The 22,613-nt window shown below is 40.4% G+C and overlaps 1 protein-coding gene across 2 annotated transcripts in view; it reads right to left on the bottom strand.

Annotated features, from left to right (window-relative positions):
- LOC126481956 (sodium/potassium/calcium exchanger 3-like) overlaps positions 1–22,613 on the bottom strand; it is a 277,761-nt gene that overhangs the window by 129,853 nt on the left and 125,295 nt on the right. For both annotated transcript variants that reach the window (XM_050105915.1, XM_050105914.1), the window contains one exon: positions 15,016–15,212. In XM_050105915.1, coding sequence (XP_049961872.1) covers positions 15,016–15,212 — 197 coding nt within the window. The remainder of the gene's footprint in view (positions 1–15,015; positions 15,213–22,613) is intronic.

A 22,613-nucleotide genomic window follows, 5' to 3' on the forward strand; every position in this document is an offset into this window, starting at 1 on the left:
AAATGAAGAATGTCATGATAGGTGGTGTGCTCAGCAATTGCTTTTTGGCCACATTTTGCCAGTGGCCATTCATGTGGACAGACAGCTTGTTGGTTGTCATGCCCTTGTGGAATGCAACATAGTGGTTTCAGCCTAGCTCGTAAATCACATGACTAGTTTCACAGGTAGCCCTGCATTTGATAGGATAGGTGTTCATTATGTATGGGATTAGGTGGTCATGGAATACTGTATGAGACAGGTCTTGCATCTAGGTCTATTACAGAGATATGAGCCATGAGGTAAGGGGTAGGGAGCAGGGGTTGTGTAGGAATGGACAAGGATATTGTGTACGGTCAGTGAGCAGCAGAATACCACTGTGGGAGGGGTGGGAAAGAGGGTTGGTAGGACATTTCTCATTTCAGGGCATGGTAACAGCCAGTTGAAATCCTGATGAAGAATGTAATTCAGTTGCTCCGGGGGTGGGAAAGAGAGTTGGTAGGACATTTCTCATTTCAGGGCATGGTAAGAGCCAGTTGAAATCCTGATGAAGAATGTAATTCAGTTGCTCCGGTCCTGGTTGGTACTGAATCATGAGGGAAATGCTCTTCTGTGGCTGGGCAGTGAGACTTTGGGAGGTGGTGGGTGACTGGAAAGATAAGGCATTGGGGATCTGTTTTTGTACAAGGCTTGGAGGGTAATTACAGTCTGTAAAGGCCTCAGTGAGACCCTTGGTATATTTCAAGAGGGGCCACTTGTCACTACAGATGTGATGCCACAGGTGGATAGACTGTATGGAAGGGACTTCTTGGTATGGAATGGGTGGCAGCTGTTGAAGTGGAGGTATTGCTGGTGGTTGGTATGTTTGATATGGACAGAGGTACTAATCTTTGAGGTGGAAGTCAAGATCAAGGAGGGTGGCTTTTTGGGCTGAGTAGGACCAAGTGAAGTGAGTAGGGGAAAAGGTGTTGGTGTCCTGGAGGAATGTGGATAGGATTTGTTCACCCTCAATCCAGATCATGAAGGTGTGATCAATGAATCTGAACCATATGCGAGGTTTGGGACTCTGGGTGTTTAGGAAGAATTCCTCTAAATGATCCATGGATAGGTTAGCACAGGACTGTGCCATGCAGGTGCCCATATACATATCTCAGATTTGAATGCATGTAATGCCTCAAAGGGAGAAGTAATTGTAGGTGAGGATATAGTTGGTCATGGCAACTAGGAAGGAGGTTGTTGGTTTGGTATCCATTGGTCACTGGGAAAGGTAGAGTTCAATAGCGGTAAGGCTGTGGGCTTTAGGGATGTTAGTGTAAAGGGAGGTGGCATTGACAATGAAGAGTAGGGTGCCATGTGGTAAAGGTACAGGAACTGTGGAGAGTCTGTGAAGGAAATGGTTGGTATCTTTTATACAGGAGAGTAGGGTGCGGTTAATAGGCTGGAGGTGTTGGTCTATGAGAGCAGAGATTGTCTCAGTGGTGGCACAGTAATCAGCCACAATGGGGCATCCTGGATGGTTGGGTTTATGGACTTTAGGAAGCATGATGGAAGGAAGGAGTGCGGGAAGTGGTAGTGATGAGGAGAGATATGGACTCCAGGGAAAGGTTCTGGAGTGGGGCTTAGGATCTGAGGAGAGATTGAAGATCCTGCTAGGTTTCTGGAATGGAGTCACTGTGGCAGGATTTGAAGGTGGATGAATCTGACTGCTTGCAGAGGCCTTCTGCCAGTTAATCCTTGCAGTTAAAAACATCAATGGTGGAGCCTTTGTCAGCAGGTAGGATTGAAGGTCAGGATCAGTTTTTAGGTGGTGAATTACGGTTCTTCCTGCAGATGTAAAGTTAGTTTGCATGTTGAGGAATTTGGGGAATGATGGTGAGGTAAGGTTTGAGGTTAAGAAATTCTGGAAAGTTAACAGGAGATGATTTGTGGGTAGCAGGGTGGATCATGGTTAGAAGGAGGAGTGAACTGAGTCAGGCAGAGTTCAACATTGGTCTTTGGTTGAATCTGATTGTTAGCGTTATGGAATCTTTTAATAAGCTGCGGAGTGTAGCACCCACAAAGTAATTAAATGTAGTGGCATACATGATAACAATGTCAAGTCCAAATGTAGCTACTTCAGATAAAGAACTAAATTAAAAATGACACACTGGAGCTTCTACATTAAGAGGCTGACAAGATATAATAAACTGGCAGGGTCCCTGAAAACCAGCAATAAAAAACAGTTCATATCAAAACCAAAAAAATTTTTAATTGACATGTGTCTGTGTTCACTTAACAAATTTGAAAACACTGTACATTAAGAGCAAAGTGATGTACTGTAATACAATGTTTAAGGAAGATATTTCAAGTGCTTTTATAAATCAACCAGATGATTTTATAAAATATAAATTTTATGGTCCCCCCCTCCCCCGTGAACCATGGACCTTGCCGTTGGTGGGGAGGCTTGCGTGCCTCTGCAATACAGATAGCTGTACGTAGGTGCAACCACAATGGAGGGGTATCTGTTGAGAGGCCAGACAAACGCGTGGTTCCTGAAGAGGGGCAGCAGCCTTTTCAGTAGTTGCAGGGACAACAGTCTGGATGATTGACTGATCTGGCCTTGTAACACTAACCAAAACGGCCTTGCTGTGCTGGTACTGCAAACAGCTGAAAGCAATGGGAAACTACAGCCGTAATTTTTCCCGAGGGCATGCAGCTTTACTGTATGGTTAAATGATGATGGCATCTTCTTGGGTAAAATATTCCGGAGGTAAAATAGTCCCTCATTCAGATCTCTGGGCGGGGACTACTCAAGAGGACGTTATTATCAGGAGAAATAAAACTGGCGTTCTACGGATCGGAGTGTGGAATGTCAGATCCCTTAATCGGGCAGGTAGGTTAGAGAATTTAAAAAGGGAAATGGATAGGTTAAAGTTAGATATAGTGGGAATTAGTGAAGTTCACTGGCAGGAGGAACAAGACTTTTGGTCAGGTGACTACAGGGTTATAAACACAAAATCAAATAGGGGTGATGAAGGAGTAGGTTTAATAACGAATAGGAAAATATGAATGCGGGTAAGCTACTACAAACAGCATAGTGAACACATTATTGTGGCCAAGATAGGTACGAAACCCACACCTACTACAGTAGTACAAGTTTATATGCCAACTAGCTCTGCAGATGACAAAGAAATTGAAGAAATGAATGATGAAATCAAAGAAATTATTCAGATAGTGAAGGGTGACGAAAATTTAATAGTCATGGGTGACTGGAATTCGGTAGTAGGAAAAGGGAGAGAAGGAAACGTAGTAGGTGAATATGGATTGCGGCTAATAAATGAAAGAGGAAGCTGCCTAGTAGAATTTTGCTCAGAGCACAACTTAATCATAGCTAACACTTGGTTTAAGAATCACGAAAGAAGGTTGTATACATGGAAGAACCCTGGAGATACTAAAAGGTATCAGATAGATCATATAATGGTAAGACAGAGATTTAGGAACCAGGTTTTAAATTGTAAGACACTTCCAGGGGCAGATGTGGACTCTGACCACAATCTATTGGTTATGAACTGTAGATTAAAACTGAAGAAACTGCAAAAAGTTGGGAATTTAAGGAGATGGGACCTGGATAAACTGAAAGAACCAGAGGTTGTACAGAGTTTCAGGGAAAGCATAAGGGAACAATTGACAAGAATGGGGGAAAGAAATACAGTACAAGAAGAATGGGTAGCTTTGAGGGATGAAGTAGTGAAGGCAGCAGAGGATCAAGTAGGTAAAAAGATGAGGGCTAGTAGAAATCCTTGGGTAACAGAAGAAATATTGAATTTAATTGATGAAAGGAGAAAATATAAAAATGCAGTAAATGAAGCAGGCAAAAAGGAATACAAACATCTAAAAAATGAGATCGTCGGGAAGTGCAAAATGGCTAAGCAAGGGATGGCTAGAGGACAAATGTAAGGATGTAGAGGCTTATCTCACTAGGGGTAAGATGGATACAGCCTACAGGAAAATTAAAGAGACCTTTGGGGAAAAGAGAAACACTTGTATGAATATCAAGAGCTCAGATGGAAAACCAGTTCTGATGTAGATGAAGATGAAATGGGAGATATGATATTGCGTGAAGAGTTTGACAGAGCACTGAAAGACCTGAGTCGAAACAAGGGCCCGCAAGTACACAACATTCCATTAGAACTACTGACAGCCTTGGGAGAGCCAGTCCTGACAAAACTCTACCATCTGGTGAGCAACATTTATGAGACAGGCAAAATACCCTCAGATTTCAAGAAGAATATAATAATTCCAATCCCAAAGAAAGCAGGTGTTGACAGATGTGAAAATTACCAAACTATCAGTTTAATAAGTCACAGCTGCAAAAAACTAATGCAGATTCTTTACAGACATATGGAAAACTGGTAGATGCCAACCTCAGGGAAGATTAGTTTGGATTCTGTAGAAATGTTGGAACACGTGAGGCAATACTGACATGACTTATCTTAGAAGAAAGATTAAGGAAAGGCAAACGTACATTTCTAGCATTTGTAGACTTTGAGAAAGCTTTTGACAATTTTGATTGGAATACTCTCTTTCAAATTCTAAAGGTGGCAGTGGTAAAATACAGGTAGCGAAAGGCTATTTACAATTTGTACAGAAAGCAAATGGCAGTTATAAGAGTCGAGGGACATGAAAGGGAAGCAGTGGTTGGCAAGGGAGTGAGACAGGGTTGTAGCCTCTCCCCAAATTAGGCTCGTAAACTAACATTTTCAATGAAGAACAACTTTACGATGCAGACACAAATCAACTAATGATTGAATGAGGTTATGTTGACCGATAGTAGGAAAAAGTAGAGAAGGAAATGTAGTAGGTTAATATGGAATGGGGGCAAGGAATAAATGAGGAAGCCGTCTGGTAGAATTTTGCACAGAGCATAACTTAATCATATCTTGAAAGGAGGTTGTATATATGGAAAAAGCCTGGAGATACCTGAAGGTTTCAGATAGATTATATAATGGCTAGGACAGAGATTTAGGAACCAGGTTTTAAATTGTAAGACATTTCCAGTGGCAGATGTGGACTCTGACCACAATCTATTGGTTATGAACTGTAGATTAAAACTGTAGAAATTGCAAAAAGATGGGATTTTAAGGAGATGGGACCTGGATAAACTGACAGAACCAGAGGTTGTAGACAGTTTCAGGGAGAGCATTAGGGAATGATTGACAAGAATGGGGGAAAGAAATACAGTAGAAGAAGAATGGGTAGTTTTGAGAGATGGCCGGCTGGGGTGGTCGAGCAGTTCTAGGCACTACAGTCTGGAACCGCGCAACCGCTATGGTCGCAGGTTCGAATCCTGCCTCAGGCATGGATGTGTGTGATGTCCTGAGGTTAGTTAGGTTTAAGTAGTTCTAAGTTCTAGGGGACTGATGACCTCAGAAGTTAAGTCGCATAGTGCTCAGAGCTTTTTGAACTTTTTTTTTTGTTTTTTTTTTTTTTTTAGATGAAATAGTGAAGGCAGCAGAGGATCAAGTAGGTAAAAAGATGAGGGCTAACAGAAATCCTTGGGTAGCAGAAGGAATATTAAATTTAATTGATGGCAGGAAGTGCAAAATAGCTAAGCAGGGATGGCTAGAGGACAAATGCAAGGATGTAGAGGCGTATATCACTAGGGATAAGATAGGTACTGCCTACAGCAAAATTAAAGAGAGCTTCGGAGAAAAGAGAACCACTTGAATGAATACCAAGAGCTCAGATGGAAACCCAGTTCAAAGCAAAGAAGGGAAAGCAGGAAGGTGGAAGGAGTATATAGAGGGTCTATACAAGAGCGATGTTCTTGAGGACAATATTATGGAAATGGAAGAGGATGTAGATGAAGATGAAATGGGAGATATGATATTGCGTGAGGAGTTTGACAGAGCACTGAAAGACCTAAGTCAAAACAAGGTCCCGGGAGTACACAACATCCCATTAGACCTACTGACAGCCTTGGGAGAGCCAGCCCTGACAAAACTCTACCATCTGGTGAGCAAGATGTACCCTCAGACATCAAGAAGAATATAATAATTCCAATCTCAAAGAAAGCAGGTGTTGACAGATGTGAAAATTACCGAACTATCAGTTTAATAAGCCACAGCTGCAAAACACTAACGCAAATTCTTTACAGACGAATGGAAAAATGAGTAGAAGCCGACCTCGGGGAAGATCAGTCTGGATTCCGTAGAAATATTGGAACACTTGAGGCAATACTGACCCTACGACTTATCTTAGAAGCTAGATTAAGGAAAGGCAAACCTACATTTCTAGCATTTGTAGACTTAGGGAAAGCTTTTGACAATGTTGACTGGAATATTCTCTTTCAAATTCAGAAGGTGGCAGGGGTAAAATATAGCGAGCGAAAGGCTATTTACAATTTGTACAGAAACCAGACGGCAGTTATAAGAGTGGAGGGACATGAAGGGAAAGCAGTGGTTGGCATGGGAGTGAGACAGGGTTGTAGCCTCTCCCCAATGTTATTCAATCTGTATATTGAGCAAGCAGTAAAGGCAACAAAAGAAAAATTCGGAGTAGGTATTAAAACCCATGGAGAAGAAATAAAAACTTTGAGGTTTGCTGATGACATTGTAATTCTGTCAGAGACAGCAAAGGACTTGCAAGAGCAGTTGAATGGAATGGATAGTGTCTTGAAAGGAGGATATAAGATGAACATCACCAAAAGCAAAATGAGGATAATGGAATGTAGTCGAATTAAGTCAGGTGATGCTGAGGGAATTAGATTAGGAAATGAGACACTTAAAGTAGTAAAGGACTTTTGCTATTTGGGGAGCAAAATAACTGATGATGGTTGAAGTAGAGAGGATATAAAATGTAGACTGGCAATGGCAAGGAAAGCGTTTCTGAAGAAGAGAAATTTGTTAACATCAAGTATAGATTTAAGTGTCAGGAAGTCGTTTCTGAAAGTATTCGTATGGAGTGTAGCCATGTATGGAAGTGAAACATGAACGATAAACAGTTTAGACAAGAAGAGAATAGAAGCTTTTGAAATGTGGTGCCACAGAAGAATGCTGAAGATTAGATGAGTAGATCACATAACTAATGAGGAGGTATTGAATAGGATTGGGGAGAAGAGGAGCTTGTGGCACAACTTGACTAGAAGAGGGGATCGGTTGGTAGGACATGTTCTGAGGGATCAAGGGATCACCAATTTAGTACTGGAGGGCAGTGTGTAGGGTAAAAATCATAGAGGGAGACCAAGAGATGAATACACTAAGCAGATTCAGAAGTATGTAGGCTGCAGTAGGTACTGGGAGATGAAGAAGCTGGCACAGGATAGAGTTGCAGGAAGAGCTGCATCAAACGAGTCTCTGGCCTGAAGACCACAACAACAACAACAACAACAATGTTGACCGAGGTCCAAGCTAACTACCTGATGTTTATGATCTGTTTCTTTTGGACACTACTTACCATTGTCACAACCTTACGGCAAATGGTGGAAGCAAAGTATTACACCTTATAAATAAGAAAATACTAACATGCAATGTGTTGTCATCATCATATGGTGGATAAATGTTTCCTCCGGACTTTTCAATGCATAAATATGTGGGACTTCACTATCAATAGCAAGACGAGAAGACTCACTGGTCAGTGGTTGAGCTCCAGTGTGGAGATTGTCTTTGGAACTTTCAGCTGCAATGAACAACTGACTAGTGCACACATACTTGAGTTGTTTTCTGTGTTGTAATAAAATGTTTTATAACAGTATTATTCCAGTCTATGTGATTCATGATTCATTGCAAGCAGTCAATCTACAAAATCCACAGTGGTGACCCTGCAATGAACATCAGCATCTGCTATGGCTTAATAAGTGTAATTTGACTGTCTGTCTTGTAATTTGACTGTTTGTCTTCATTACAACAATGGAGCCATCCTATGATTGCTGCTGGTGTGAATAACAGGTATGTGAAAGTGTCTCCCAGGGTACTTCATATAATGTTTTTTACTACATGAATCAACCTACAGCATATGCAAAATGTGAAAGTGACCTTTTTGTACCAAGTTGTTGAGTCCAACAATGATGCATGAACAATACGTAACAACTTTTGATCTCCTTAGTCTTTTCAGTGATGAGTTTACCCAACCTCCCCAACAACAAGACAACAACAGCTTGCACAACTTTGTGGCATCAAGTTTTGCTGGTTCATCCACACTGGACAATTCGCAGATGCATCTGCCTGCAACATGATGTGGGGCCCAGCCGGCTGGGGCACATGAGAATATATATGGTTTACCATCCATGCCACACATAGATACAAGGCCTCATCTGCTGTCGCCCTCCAATTAAGTGAGCCACCACCTCTATGACAAAGCTTCTGTGGAGCAATGTGCAACTAAACTTTCACACTAAGTTACCACCTTTTGTAATGGAACAACCGGCAACACAGCCCACAGTCATCAAATACATTCTACAATCATGGCATCTTCAACAAGTCTGAGGTTGATGTTCTCTTAAGCAACATCTAAGAGTACATCTACAATGTAAGTGATGTTATACAGATACCGTAAGTTGACAACAAATTTGCTGCACCAAAGCAGTGTTGCTTCATTGAGTAGTCAAGAGACTGAAGCAACAGCTAAGACAAGTAATTTATTGTTGTTGTTCTTGTGGTCTTCAGTCCAAAGATTGGTTTGATGCAGCTCTCCACAGTTTTCTATCCTGTGCAAGCCTCTTTCATCTCTGAACAACTACTGCAACCTACATCCTTCTGAATCTGCTTAGTATATTCACCTCTTGAAGTTCCTTCATAATTTTTACCCTCCATACTTCCCTCCAATTACAGAGAGACGATCTTTTGCTGTCTCAGAATGCATCCAATCAACCAATTCCTTCTTGTGGTCAGGTTGTGCCACCAATTTCTTTTCTGCCCAGTTCTATTCAGAATGCTATCATTAGTAACATGATCTACCTGTATAATCTTCAGCATTCCTCTGTAACATCACATTTCAAAAGTTTCTATTCACTTCTTGTCTAAACTGTTTACCGTCCACGTTTCACTTACATTCATGACTATACTCCATACAAATACCTTCAGAAAAGACTTTCTAAAACTTAAGTCCACATTCAATGTTAACAAATTTCTCTTCTTCAGAAACACGTTTATGGACACTGACAATCTACATTTGATATCCTCACTACTTCAGCCATCATCAGTTATTCTGCTGCTCAAAAAGAAAACTCATCTACTCCTTTAAGTGTCATTTCCTAATCTACACTCGTGCACATAAATTAAGGATAATGCTGATACATGGTGAAACAATGCTCTGATGGGTGGTTTGCAGGTTTAAATCATCGCGGGGTATGATCATGTGATGCATTTGACCTGAGGTCGTCGCAAGGTGGCGCTGGTAGCAGTCCACATACACAGAGCTGTGTTGGTGCATGTCAGAGTGCAGTGCAGCGAGTAAGTGTGCAGACGTTTTCAGATGTGCTAATGGTGACTGTGTGTTGAAAATGGTTCAAAGGACACATATTGATGACGTTATGAGGGGTAGAATACTAGGGCGACTGGAGGCTGGTCAAACACAGCAGGTCGTAGCACGGGCCCTCCATGTGCCACAAAGTGTGATTTCAAGATTATGGCAATGATTACAGCAGACACAAAACGCATCCAGGCACTACATTACGGGACATTCACAGTGTACAACATCACAAGAAGACCGATATCTTACCATCAGTGCCAACAGACGGCCAAGGAGTACTGCAGGTAGCCTTGCTCGGGACCTTACCGCAGCCATTGGAACAGTTGTCTGCAGACTCAAAGTCTACAGACGACTGAACAGACACGGTTTATTCTTCAGGGGACCTGTAAGGTGCATTCCACTGACCCCTGGTCACAGGAGAGCCAGTAAAGCGTGGTGTCAAGAACACAGTACATGATCATTGAAACAGTGGTCCCAGGTTATGTTCACGAACGAATCCAGGTATAGACTGAACAGTGATTCTCATCGGGTTTTCATCTGGTGTGAACCAGGAACCAGATACCAACCCCTTCATGTCCTTGAAAGGGTCCTGTATGGAGGTCGTGGTTTGATGGTGTGGGGTGGGATTATGATTGGTGCACTTAAACCCCTGCATGTCTTTGACAGAGAAACTGTAACAGGCCAGGTGTATCGGGATGTCATTTTGCACCAGTATGTCTGCCTTTTCAGGGGTGCAGTGGGTTCCACCTTCCTACTGATGGATGATAACGCATGGTCCCACCGAGCTGCCATTGTGGAGGAGTACCTTGAAATGGAAGATGTCAGGCAAATGGAGTGGCCTGCCTGTTCTACAGACCTAAACCCCATCGAGCACATCTGGGGTGCTCTCGGTCGATGTATCGCTGCACGTCTTCAAACCCCTAGGACACTTCAGGAGCTCCAACAGGCACTGGTGCAAGAATGGGAGGCTATACCCCAGCAGCTGCTTGACCACCTGGTCCAGAGTATGCCAACCTGTTCAGCGGCCTGTGTACGTGTGCATGGTGATCATATCCCATATTGATGTCGAGGTACATGTGCAGGAAACAGTGGCGTTTGGTAGCACATGTGTTTCAGGATGGTTTTCTCAACTATCACCAATACTGTGAACTTACAGATCTGTGTCGTGTGTGTTCCCTAAGTGCCTATGCTATTAGTGCCAGTTTTGTGTAGTTCCACGTTGTGTGGCACCACATTCTGCAATTATCCTTAATTTATGAGCATGAGAATAAGTCCTCCAGCATCACCCAATTTAATTTGACTACATTATATTATACTTGTCTTGCTTTTGTTGATGTTAATCTTATATTCTTCTTTCAGGACACTGCCCATTCCATTCAACAGCTCTTCCGAGTCTTTTGCTATCCTTGGCACAGTTATAATATCATCAAGCAAATTTCAAGGTTTTGGGCTTCCTTAACTGCCTTTTCAATGTACCAATTGAATAACTTCAAGAATAGGCTGCAACCCTGTCTCACCCTCTCCTCAAACACCATTTCCCTTCCATTGACCCTTATAACTGCTGTCTGGTTTCTATACAAGTTGTTAATAGCCTTTCACTCCCTATATTTTACCCATGCCACCTTCACAATTTCACAGAGACTACTTCAGTCAACACTGTCACAAGCTTTCTCTAAGTCTACAAATGCTATAAACATAGGTTTGACTTTCCTTAACCTATATTCCAAGGTAAGTCATAGCATCAGTATTGCCTTGTGTGTTCCTACATTTCTCCAAATCCAAATTGATCTTCTCCAGTATTGGTTTCCACCAGTTTTCCCATTCGTCTGTACAGAATTTGTGTTAGTATTTTGCAATCATGACCTATTAAATTGATCGTTCAGTAGTTTTCATATCTGTCAGCATCTGATTTCTTTGAAATTGGAATTTCTTGAAGTATGAGGGTATTTCACCTCTCTCATACATCTTGACACCAGATGGAGGAGTTTTGTTATGGCTGGCTCTCCCAAGGCTATCAGTATTTCTGACAGAATATCATCTACACCTGTGCGCTTGTTCCAACTTGAGACCTTCAGTGCTCTGTCAAATTTTTCTTGCAGTATCATATCTCCCATATCATCTTTAACTAAGCCATTTCCCATTTCTATAATACTTCTTTTAAGTTCATCTCCCTTGTATAGTCCCTCCATATACTCATTCCACCTTTACCCTCTTTGCTCAGTTCTGATTTTCCATCTGAGCTCTTGATATTTATACAGCTGCTTCTCTTTTCTCCAAAAGTCTCTTTACTTTTGCTGCAAGTGGTATCTATTTTTCCCCTAGTCAAACATGCTTCTAAATCCTGACATTTGTCCTCTAGCTATTCCTGGTTAGCCATTTTGCACTTCCTGTCAGACGTTTGTATTCCATTTGCCTGCTTCAACTGCTGCATTTTTATATTTTCTCCTTTCATCAGTTAAATTCAATATCTCATGTGTCATCCAAGAATTTCTGCTGGCCATTGTCATTCTACCTATTCGATCCTCTGCCGTCTTTGCCATTTAATCTCATAAAGCTACACATTCGTCTTCTACTGTGTTCCTTTCTTCTTTTCTAGCCAGTGGTTACCTAATCCTCCCTCTGAAGCTCTCAACAATCTCTTGTTCTTTCAATTTATGCAGGTCCCATCTCCTTAATTTCCTACCTTTTTGCAATTCCTTCAGTTTTAGTCTACAGTTCATAATCAATAAATCACATGCCTAAAGGGACCACTGTCACCAGTGCATCATACACAGATCTCCTAAAAAATCATCTGCAGCCTGCAATAAAATCAAAGCGATGTGTATTGCTGTCGGCAGGTGTCCTTTTGCAACATGACAATGCAAGGCCCCACACTGCCTGTACAACAGTTGCAACAATCACACACCTGCATTTTGAGTGTCTTCTTTGGACCACTCGAAGACGCAATGGGAGGAAAGAAGTTCCATTTGATGAAGAGGTACGCCATGCGATGCATGAGTGGTTGCGCGGACTACCAAAAGAATTTTTTTCTAATGGAATTTATGCACTTTGAAAGCGCTGGAGTGCGGGGGAGATTATGTTGAAAAGTGATACAGCTTTGTACCACTTCTGCACAATAAATAATATTTTAAAAAATATTTAAGGTTTCCATTTGACTCACCCTCGTAGAAGAATAGGATAAAATAAAAGAAAGTCATAGCAACAGAAAGAATTTCATCAATTATTCAGTTCAACAGGAACATGCAAAACAAAATTTCAGCCTCAAGAATGTGCCCCTAGACATGAGAACTGCAGCCAATAACAAGAGAACATGATGATAAGTAAAAAGTTTTTCTATTGTACATTTTACACCTCTCAAAACTTTCAAAACTTTTAGAGACAGAGAAATTTAATGGTGGTGTGTGGGAGGGTAAGATTAAAATGTCCAGCAGGCACAATTTTTTGGCAGGCAGACATATTAGCCGTACTGATGAACTGACCTGGGGGTGCACAGCTGTCATATCCCCTCCTCCTGTGGGCTGTGTAATTAGTGCTCACCTGAGGGCATCTGTCAGTGGCTGAAGAGGCAACTACATCACTGCCTGTTGGCTAGTGTTTCTTGGCAGAGTGCCCCAACTACAGCGCCCTGGCCACTAGTTCACTGTGTTTGCTGATCGTCTTCCTAATTAGAACCAATGTTGGTATTCAAGCCTTGCCGAGGCTATAGACACAGTTCCAGTTGACAAGATCGTCCCTGGTGCATATTTTGATACCTTCTCTAATGATGCTGTCCATGTATTTCTTGTGCGTCCATAAGGAGGCCAGTTTTTCAGTGCGGCTTACGATGGCGGCAAGTTTGATTGCCAAAATATTGTGACCCGTGGACTGTTCAGTCACCCCATAACTGCTTCATTTTATCATGTTACCTTTCCTCAGAAAGGAGAAAAGTTTCAACTATTTTTAACTGACGATGATTTTATATATTTCAGAAGTTTGTTGTAACTCTGTGTGCCTCTGAAAGAATGTACGAGCAAAGCGACTTAATATGTGAATGATTCTAGTTGCTTATTATCCAGTTCTACTTACTGATGCAGGCACTGTCTATTATTCAGTCCACAGAGACAGTTCATAGGAAAAGAGAACAAACCATTGGGAGAAGAAGAAGTTTTCCTGGAAACTTCCCATTAACTGTTTGTTGGTAGACGACATGCAACATCTCTCTAAGCCCTAGACCCTCCACTCGGAGATGGGAAACATCAGTTGTTGAAGAATGAAAACAGCATAGTGGAACAATTACACCAAAGGTCCACTAGAGAACAGCAGGTTCAAAGATATCTGCCCTTAACAGAAGGAATTTACCCAAGGTCAAGAAGCACGTGGCTGGCAATTATGGTAATTCTGACCACAAAGTGTTTTGTTAAGGGGCTTTGTCTGGTATATGAACAAAATCACTCCAGAGAGATTTGGTAAAAGCCACAGGTAAAGAGACATGTTATCCAACATCTAACTGACAAATGATGAACACTACAGTCAAAAATATTTTTATTTGTTAATGATTAAAGGAAAATATCATATAAAGATGTGAAACAAATACTAACAAAGAGATAGAGGGACTGGCCAGTACTTACCTCAGCTCAGTACAGCCAATAGATATACAAAACAGAACAGAAAATTTATGTATCCTAGCTTTTGAAACTTTGTCCCTTTGTCAGGGAGGAGAGAGGGGAAAAAGGGGAAGAACGTAAAGTGTATTCAGTTACTCACAACCCAGGTTATGAAGCAACAGAGCAAAGGTAAATAGGGAGGGTAGCAAAGATAGAGGCATGGGTGTCAGAGGGAAGCCAAGTCAAGTAATTTAAGATAAGGAACCGTTTGGAAGTCTTTGTTATTGTTTGTGCATGTAAACTGGTACAGATGAACGTAGTGCATCTTCAAGGTGGGGCGATTATGGCAGTTTTACTATGTGTTGTGATACTCACTGGTTTAGCAGTTATTCTGTACTGCAGCATCCTGGCTTGAAGATGTGGAGAACACTATCAAGTAAAGAGCATTAACAATGAAAATGATGTCTCATGAAAACAAGGCACAATCTGGTTGTCTGTCATATACATGCTAGCAGTCTGTTGTGATATCTCAACCTGTCAATTTGACATTTAATACTGATATTATTGTGATGTTACCTATAAAGAGATGTTAATGTGAACAGTCATTGCATTTTAGAGTACAAATACAGTCAGGTCAATTTGAGATGTGTCATATTTGTTTTTGAAATCAGGTATTTTACTGTACTCTTCACTTCTGGCAAGCATGGCAGAATTTGGAAAATGACGTCTGAGCAAATTATTATCACGAAGTTATAGGAAATGAGCAAATTAGTTATCCACAACCAATGGGAACACACTAGTGACCAGATTGGTGCCCATCTCAATGAATGAATCGGACCAGTGAAGCATAATCTAACTCCATATAAATCAATTATCTCAGAGAGCATTTTATTAAAGCAGAATATATTTGTCTTTAGGTGCAACATTACAAGCTGCAGAGAAAACGTTATTTTTAGTGCAACTGTATCACTGTTAAAGAAGAAAAAAAACTGTATATACAGACACACACCTTTCCTGCTGAAAAAAGGCCACATGCTGCTGGAACAGCTAAGACATTGAATACCGCTGAGCCAATGATTGTTCCTAGTGCTGTGTCAGCTTCTGTGTCACTGGTGAAGGTTGCCACAGAGCTCACAAACAGTTCAGGGCTCGACGTGGCTGCAGCCATGGCAGTCGCACCAGCTACATCATCAGACACACCCAGCCCTGTAATGCAAAAATAATTTTTTTCAACAAGCTATTCTTTGAAAAAATTTGTATTTTCTCTTATAATGGTAGTTCTGATAAAACATTTGATAGATAAATAATCATTTGATTGTTCCATTTTTTTTCCTTACAGAAGTAATGCTCATTATTAACTATAGAGCTTTCAGTTTACTAGTAATTTGTCTCTAATTTATGGAGATAATCCTCTTTTCGTGCATTTAATCAAGATTCATCTCTGAAGCTGGAGTTTTGAGGAAGTGTGTTACTGTGTTGGATACTTTATCAGAATATGGCCATTCTTCTCCATGTATGACGTTTTGAAATTTCATATGCCTCTTATGCTGAATTATTACTACACAAAGGGCTTTGACTCAGTCCTAACTGGTGGTGGCAGCATAGTGGCTAAGATGGTGGATTTACTTGAGGGAGGAACTCGGTTTGAATACCCATCCATGTACCCAGATTTAGGTTTAGAGTGGTTTCCTTAAATTGCTTAAGACAGTCTATGAGTCCTATTGTAAAGCACATGGCTGATTTCCCTCCATTCCAAGTTTTGTTACATCTCTGATAAACTTACTGTTGATGAGACATTACACCAACTATTTTTCTGAAATCTTCCTTCCATACTAAAACAATCCACACAGATACCAGGATGGTTTCTTGAGTAAGTTTTTCCTACCCTTTACCAGGAGAGCTAACACTCTGCGTCTAACAGTCTCGGTGTCTATGGACTGTTAAATTCTAGGCATTCTTTCTTCTTGCTCCATCCCCAAAGCAGCCATTTATTATTTCTTGAAGGTATTTCACTCTGTTCACACCTCCTGATCTACATAATTAAAGAGCTGTTCAAGGGAGTAACATCAACTGTTTCAAAGTCAATATTGGTGACCGAGATAGCACTGCGTTGACCACAATTATATTAACTCACACCTCTTCCCTATTACAATTTGTCTAGACTGCAAAACATCATCACAATGGACAAGTGAGGAAACTGCAGCAGAGTGGTGAAAAATAGTCGATGATGTGAACACTCCTTACAATTTATTAATGTGAGCTGCTGATGAAGTGAGTGACCAACTTCGATGGAAGTGGTTATGGATGAGCAGTTAATATGACAGTAGCACAGACAGAAACAGAACAACTGAGAGCTGCAGTTGGAAGCAATAACATTGCAAGTTGCGAAGATCACTGAACTGTCATCAGAACTGCCAACTCAGGTAATAGGTTCAAGAGATGGTGCAAGTCTGCTAGCTTTAGTCTATACTTCTCCAGCGCGGGTCATTGCTCTTGAAAGTGTGGACAGTAGTGTGTAGACAACTCGAGGAACTCACAAAGATTATGAGACGATGGGGAAAAGTGCAAGTTATGCAAGTAGTGGTCAGATGGTTAAAAAGACCAAGGGCGTCCTCCAGACAGGAAGCAGCCCTTGAATGGAATGTCTGAAGCAGTAGAGAACACCCTGGGTGGAGGGTGTCAGATAATTACTCTCAAGATCTTGGTGAAGAACAAGGTGCAGTGATCACTGGGAGGGGTGGGGGAAGGGGGGCTGGCAGAAACAGTTTCAACCATAACCTCAATTACAAAATGAAGATGAGATCAAGCACTTTACTCAAATTGCTCATTGTTTAATATGAAGATGGTGTCACTCTTTGAGGGATGTGACAGATGAAGGATTCCGCTGAAAGTAAAAGCTAGTCACTCAAGTAAAATGGGCAATTACAGATGGACTTCCTCACTCCACACATGGTTGCACCACATATGGTGTGGGCTGCACCTGACAGTTTCTGGCAAGAATTTACTTGTAACACTAACTTCAAGCAAAACTGAAGGCCTACAAAATAAGATAATAAGACACTTTTACATTATATTTTCAAAAATTTATTATTTTCATTCATATACTTTTTGTAGGGCATTTGCAAATGAAACCTGGGATGAAACATATATGGAAATCATTGTAAATTTTAAGTTCTCTAAATTTTGCTCATTATTTAAACTAATTTTTTGAGGTGACATTTCAAAAGGTGGCTACTTCTACTGCAGCAGCTAAGGAAAATAGATGGTTAACTGTAGGTATTAGAAATTTCTCATAGACACTTAAATTTCTCAGTTCTTTGCAAAAGCTCTGCACTAACTACAGTTCCTCAAATACTATCACAGTATGAAAAAATACACTACTGGCCATTAAAATTGCTACACCAAGAAGAAATGCAGATGATAAACAGGTATTCATTGGACAAATATATTATACTAGAACTGACATGTGATTACATTTTCACGCAATCTGGGTGCATAGATCCTGAGAAATCAGTACCCACAACAACCACCTCTGGGTGTAATAACGGCCTTGATACGCCTGAGCATTGAGTCAAACACAGCTTGGATGGCATGTACAGGTACAGCTGCCCATGCAGCTTCAACACGAACCACAGTTCATCAAGAGTAGTGACTGGCGTATTGTGACGAGCCAGTTGTTCGGCCACGATTGACCAGATGTTTTCAATTGGTGAGAGATCTGGAGAATGTGCTGGCCAGGGCAGCAGTCGAACATTTTCTGAATCCAGAAAGGCCCATACAGGACCTGCAACATGAGGTTGTGCATTATCCTGTTGAAATGTAGGGTTTTGCAGGGATCGAATGAAGGGTAGAGCCACAGGTCGTAATATATCTGAAATGTAACATCCACTGTTCAAAGTGCTGTCAACGTGAACAAGAGGTGACCGAGATGTGTAACCAATGGCACCCCATACCATCACGCCAGGTGATACGCCAGTATGGCGATGACGAATACACGCTTCCAATGTGCGTTCGCCGCGATGTCGCCAAACACGGATGCGAGCATCATGATGCTGTAAACAGAACCTGGATTCATCGGAAAAAATTATGTTTTGCCATTCGTGCACCCAGGTTCATCATTGAGTAGAGCATCACAGGCGCTCCTGTCTGTGATGCAGCGTCAATGGTAACCGCAGCCATGGTCTCCAAGCTGATAGTCAGTACTGCTGCAAACGTTGTCGAACTGTTTGTGCAGATGGTTGTTCTCTTGCAAACGTCCTCATCTGTTGACTCAGGGATCGAGACATGGCTGCACGATCCATTACAGCCATGCGGATAAGATGCCTGTCATCTCGACTGCTAGTGATACGAGGCCATTGGGATCCAGCACAGCGTTCCATATTACCCTCCTGAACCCATCAATTCCATATTCTGCTAACAGTCATTGGATCTCGACCAACGTGAGCAGCAGTGTCGCGATACAATAAACCGCAACCGCGATAGGCCACAATCCGACCTTTATCAAAGTCAGAAACATGATGGTACGCATTTCTCCTCCTTACATGAGGTATCACAACAACGTTTCACCAGGCAATGCCGGTCAACTGCTGTTTGTGAATGAGAAATTGGTTGGAAACTTTCGTCATGTCAGTAACTTGTAGGTGTCGCCACCGGCGCCAACCTTGTGTGAATGCTCTGAAAAGCTAATCATTTGCATATCACAGCATCTTCCTGTTGGTTAAATTTCGCATCTGTAGCACATCATCTTCATGGTGTAGCAATTTTAATGGCCAGTAGTGTTTTCAGGAAGGTACTGCCTGCAGAAAAAAAATCAGTCAATGAAAGATAATAAAAATGTAGAAAAGGAAAGCAAAGTGGTGTGGCATTTTATAAAAGAAGAAACTGGAAAAGGTAGCAGATATAATAACATAATACATATCAAAGATGGGAACAGGATAATAAAAAGTCCTCAGGAATTAGCAAATTTTGTAAATGATTATTTCTCTGATATTGTGGGGAAGTTGCAGCAAGATCTTCCTAAAACACATGTAGAGCCCATATGACTTATGCAGCAAGCACAATGAAGCTATTTCCCACAACAGATCTTGAAGTTAGGAAGAAAGTATAGCAATCAAAAAATAAGAAGTCTGCAGGCATAGACGAGTTTCCTGTCTCTGTTCTGAAGTCATGCATAGGTAGCACACAAGCCCCACTAAAAATCTTGATAAATGAATCCTTTAGCTCAGGTATTTTTCCAGAATACTTAAAGCACACACAAGTAATGCCCTTACTAAAGAAAGGTAAAGCAGCAATCATTGAAAACTACTTGCCAGTTTCACTGCTCCCTTCATTCCCAAAAATAATTGGAGACCAATACATTACTTGAATAAAAATAACCTCTTTAACAAAGCACTATATGGTTTCAGAAGTGGAAAAGTAGAATATCGGCACTGCAGAGTTAACAAAAGTGGTATTCGAAGCTCTTGATAGGGATGATTGTGTTGCATGCATTTTCTTATACTTGTCAAAGGCTTTAGACACCACTGACCATAAAATACTACTGAGCAAGCTAGAAGTGGTAAAGTATAAGAGGAATAGTGAATGAGTGGTTTCAGTCTTACTTGGAGAACAGGGTGCAAAAGATGGAGATTGGTCACATGTAAATTATTTAGTAAAATAAATGGGAACACCCTGTTCTTAATGTATATCAATGACATTCCAGATAGTGTAAGACATAGAGAAAAAGTTCTCTTTGCCAATGGCAGCACTATCGTATCACAGATAAAACATCAAAGCTCAAAGCTCCTATAAAGGAAAAAAAAATGGATCCCTCAAGAATGTTAGCAACTTAAAAATGTGTACACTCTGAGAAAAAAAAAAGGAAGGAGAAAAAAAGCCGCATCGAATGAATTGTGCAAACTGGTCACAAATTCACATTCATAGAGTTATCAACAGAAAATGCAAAACTGTAAACTTTTGTGGTTGATGGATGATTTTATGCCTTCGATCCCCAAAAAAGAGTTCATAGCCAAGAACTGAAAGTATGTAGGCATAGTGTGTCACCACCAGATGTTGGCTGTTACAAAGTGATCCTAACACTGTCAGAGCACAGCATGCTGATGACATTCTTTTGGCCAGTATCTCTGTATGTTCACTCGATGTTAGCTGATAGATGATGTTCATGCGCAAAAACTTTGTGTTTGCTACACAATCTATAAATTTATCATCTATGCTCAAGGTGACAAGCTGTTACTGAAAAGATGGAGTTGTCAGGTTCTGTAGATGCTGCTATGGAATACCTCAGACCAGACATTTCAAGTAACTTCTGTAATATGAATTCGATCCTCACTACCCCAACAGAAATAATGTCCATCATAAAATCTTTAAAATCAAAAACATCTACTGGGTATGATAAAATATCAACAAAGCTAATTAAAGAATGTGATTCTGAGTTAAGTAAAATATTAAGCTACCTGTGTAACCAGTCGTTTATCGGTGGAATATTTCCTGAATGGTTAAAATATGCTGAAGTTAAGCCACTGTTTAAGAAGGGAGATGAAGAAATAGCATCAAACTTCCGTCCAATTTCACTTTTGCCAGCATTCTCAAAAATTTTAGAAAAAGTAATGTACAATCGGCTTTATAACCATCTTATCTCAAATAACATATTGTCAAAGTCACAGTTCGGATTTCTAAAGGGTTCTGATATTCAGAAAGCTACCTACACTTACAGTGAAAATGTGCTTAATTCATTAGACAAAAAATTGCGGGCAACTGGTATATTTTGTGATCTGTCAAAGGCATTTGACTGTGTAAATCACAAACCCTTTTAAGTAAATCAGAATATCATAGCGTAACAGGAAATGCTGCAAAATGGTTCAAATCTTATATCTCTGGCAGGAAACAAAGGGTGTTATTAGGAAAGACACATGCATCAAGCTATGAGGCATCATCCAACTGGGAACTAATTACATGTGGGGTCCCACAAGCTTCCATTTTAGGGCCCTTACTTTTTCTTGTGTATATCAATGACCTTTCATCAGTAACATCACCAGATGCCAAATTCGTTTTGTTTGCCAAGGATACAAACATTGAAATACATAGCAAATCAAGTGTAGTCTTAGAAAGATCAGCTAATAAAATATTTGTGGACATTAATCACTGGTTCCTAGCCAATTCCTTCTCTCTAAACTTTGAAAAAACACACTACATGCAGTTCAGAACTTGTAAGGGGTGTCCCACGAACATATGCCTAACATACGATGACAAGCAGATAGAAGAAGTGAACAGTGTTAAATTCTTGGGATTACAGCTTGATAATAAATTCAACTGGGAAAAGCACAGCACAGAACTGCTGAAGCATCTTAACAAATCTCTATTTGCAATGCGAATTGTGTCAGACATAGCGGATATAAAAATGAAAAAGCTGGCATACTATGCTTCATTTCATTCCATAATGTCATATGGGATTATTTTTTGAGGTAATTCATCAAGCCAAGCTAAAGTTTTCTGGGCACAAAAATGTGCAGTAAGAGTTATATGTGGTGTGAACTCAAGAACATCCTGCAGAAGCCTGTTTAGGGAACTAGGGATACTAACTACTGCTTCCCAATATATTTATTATTTAATGAAATTTGTCATTAAAAATATATTTTCAAACCATCAGCTCAATTCATGGAATCAGTACTAGAAATAAGAATAATCTTCACAAGGATTTAAATTCACTTAGTCTTGAACAAAACGGTGTGTATTATTCAGGAACGCACATTTTCAATAACTTGCCAGCTGCCATAAAAAGCTTAACAACCAACAACATTCAGTATAAGAGAAGCCTAAAGGATGTATTCGTGGCCAACTCCTTCTACTCCATTGATGAATTTCTCAGTAGAACCAACTGGTTTGTGTGTGTATATATATATAAGTACAATATAACTTCTGCACAATTTCAGTGCAGTAATGTGTTCATTTTAAATAAGTGTGTGTGTGTGTGTGTGTGTGTGTGTGTGTGTGTGTGTAAGTACAATCTAACTTCTGCACCATTTCAGCGCAGTAATGTGTTCATTGTAAATAAGTATTACAGTAGTTGTATTACACGTTTATTACCTTATAAATAAATAAATAAACTTTTTTATTTTAAAGTCAGTGCATTAGTATTTGTAAAATGATTCTGTCATATAGTGTTCATTAAAAAATGACGATCATTCCACTTGCGAACCTGTGGAATGGTACATTAGCTTATTTGTTTGAGTTGTAAATATTTGTCATGTATTGTTGTTTTTCTGACATGCTCTACATCCTGGAGGACCTCCTCACTATGGATCAATTTGAATGAAAGTAAATCTAATCTAATCTAATCTTTATGCAGAAGTGCATACTATGCATTCTCCCTATGCTCAATGTTAATTTATTATGCTCCTAATATATATATATATATATATAAAAAAATGCACCATGAAGGAATCATCCACATGGGACCTAGATTGACAAATTAAGTGAGTCAATAATGTGTTGATCCACCTCTGGCCTTTATGCAAGCAGTGATTTGGCTTGGTAGTGATTGAAAGAATTGTTGGAAGTCCCGCTATGGGATATCGTACAAAATTTTGTCCAATTGGTGCTTTATATCAT

Source organism: Schistocerca serialis, chromosome 5, assembly GCF_023864345.2.
Source record: "Schistocerca serialis cubense isolate TAMUIC-IGC-003099 chromosome 5, iqSchSeri2.2, whole genome shotgun sequence".
Lineage (NCBI taxonomy): Eukaryota > Metazoa > Arthropoda > Insecta > Orthoptera > Acrididae > Schistocerca > Schistocerca serialis.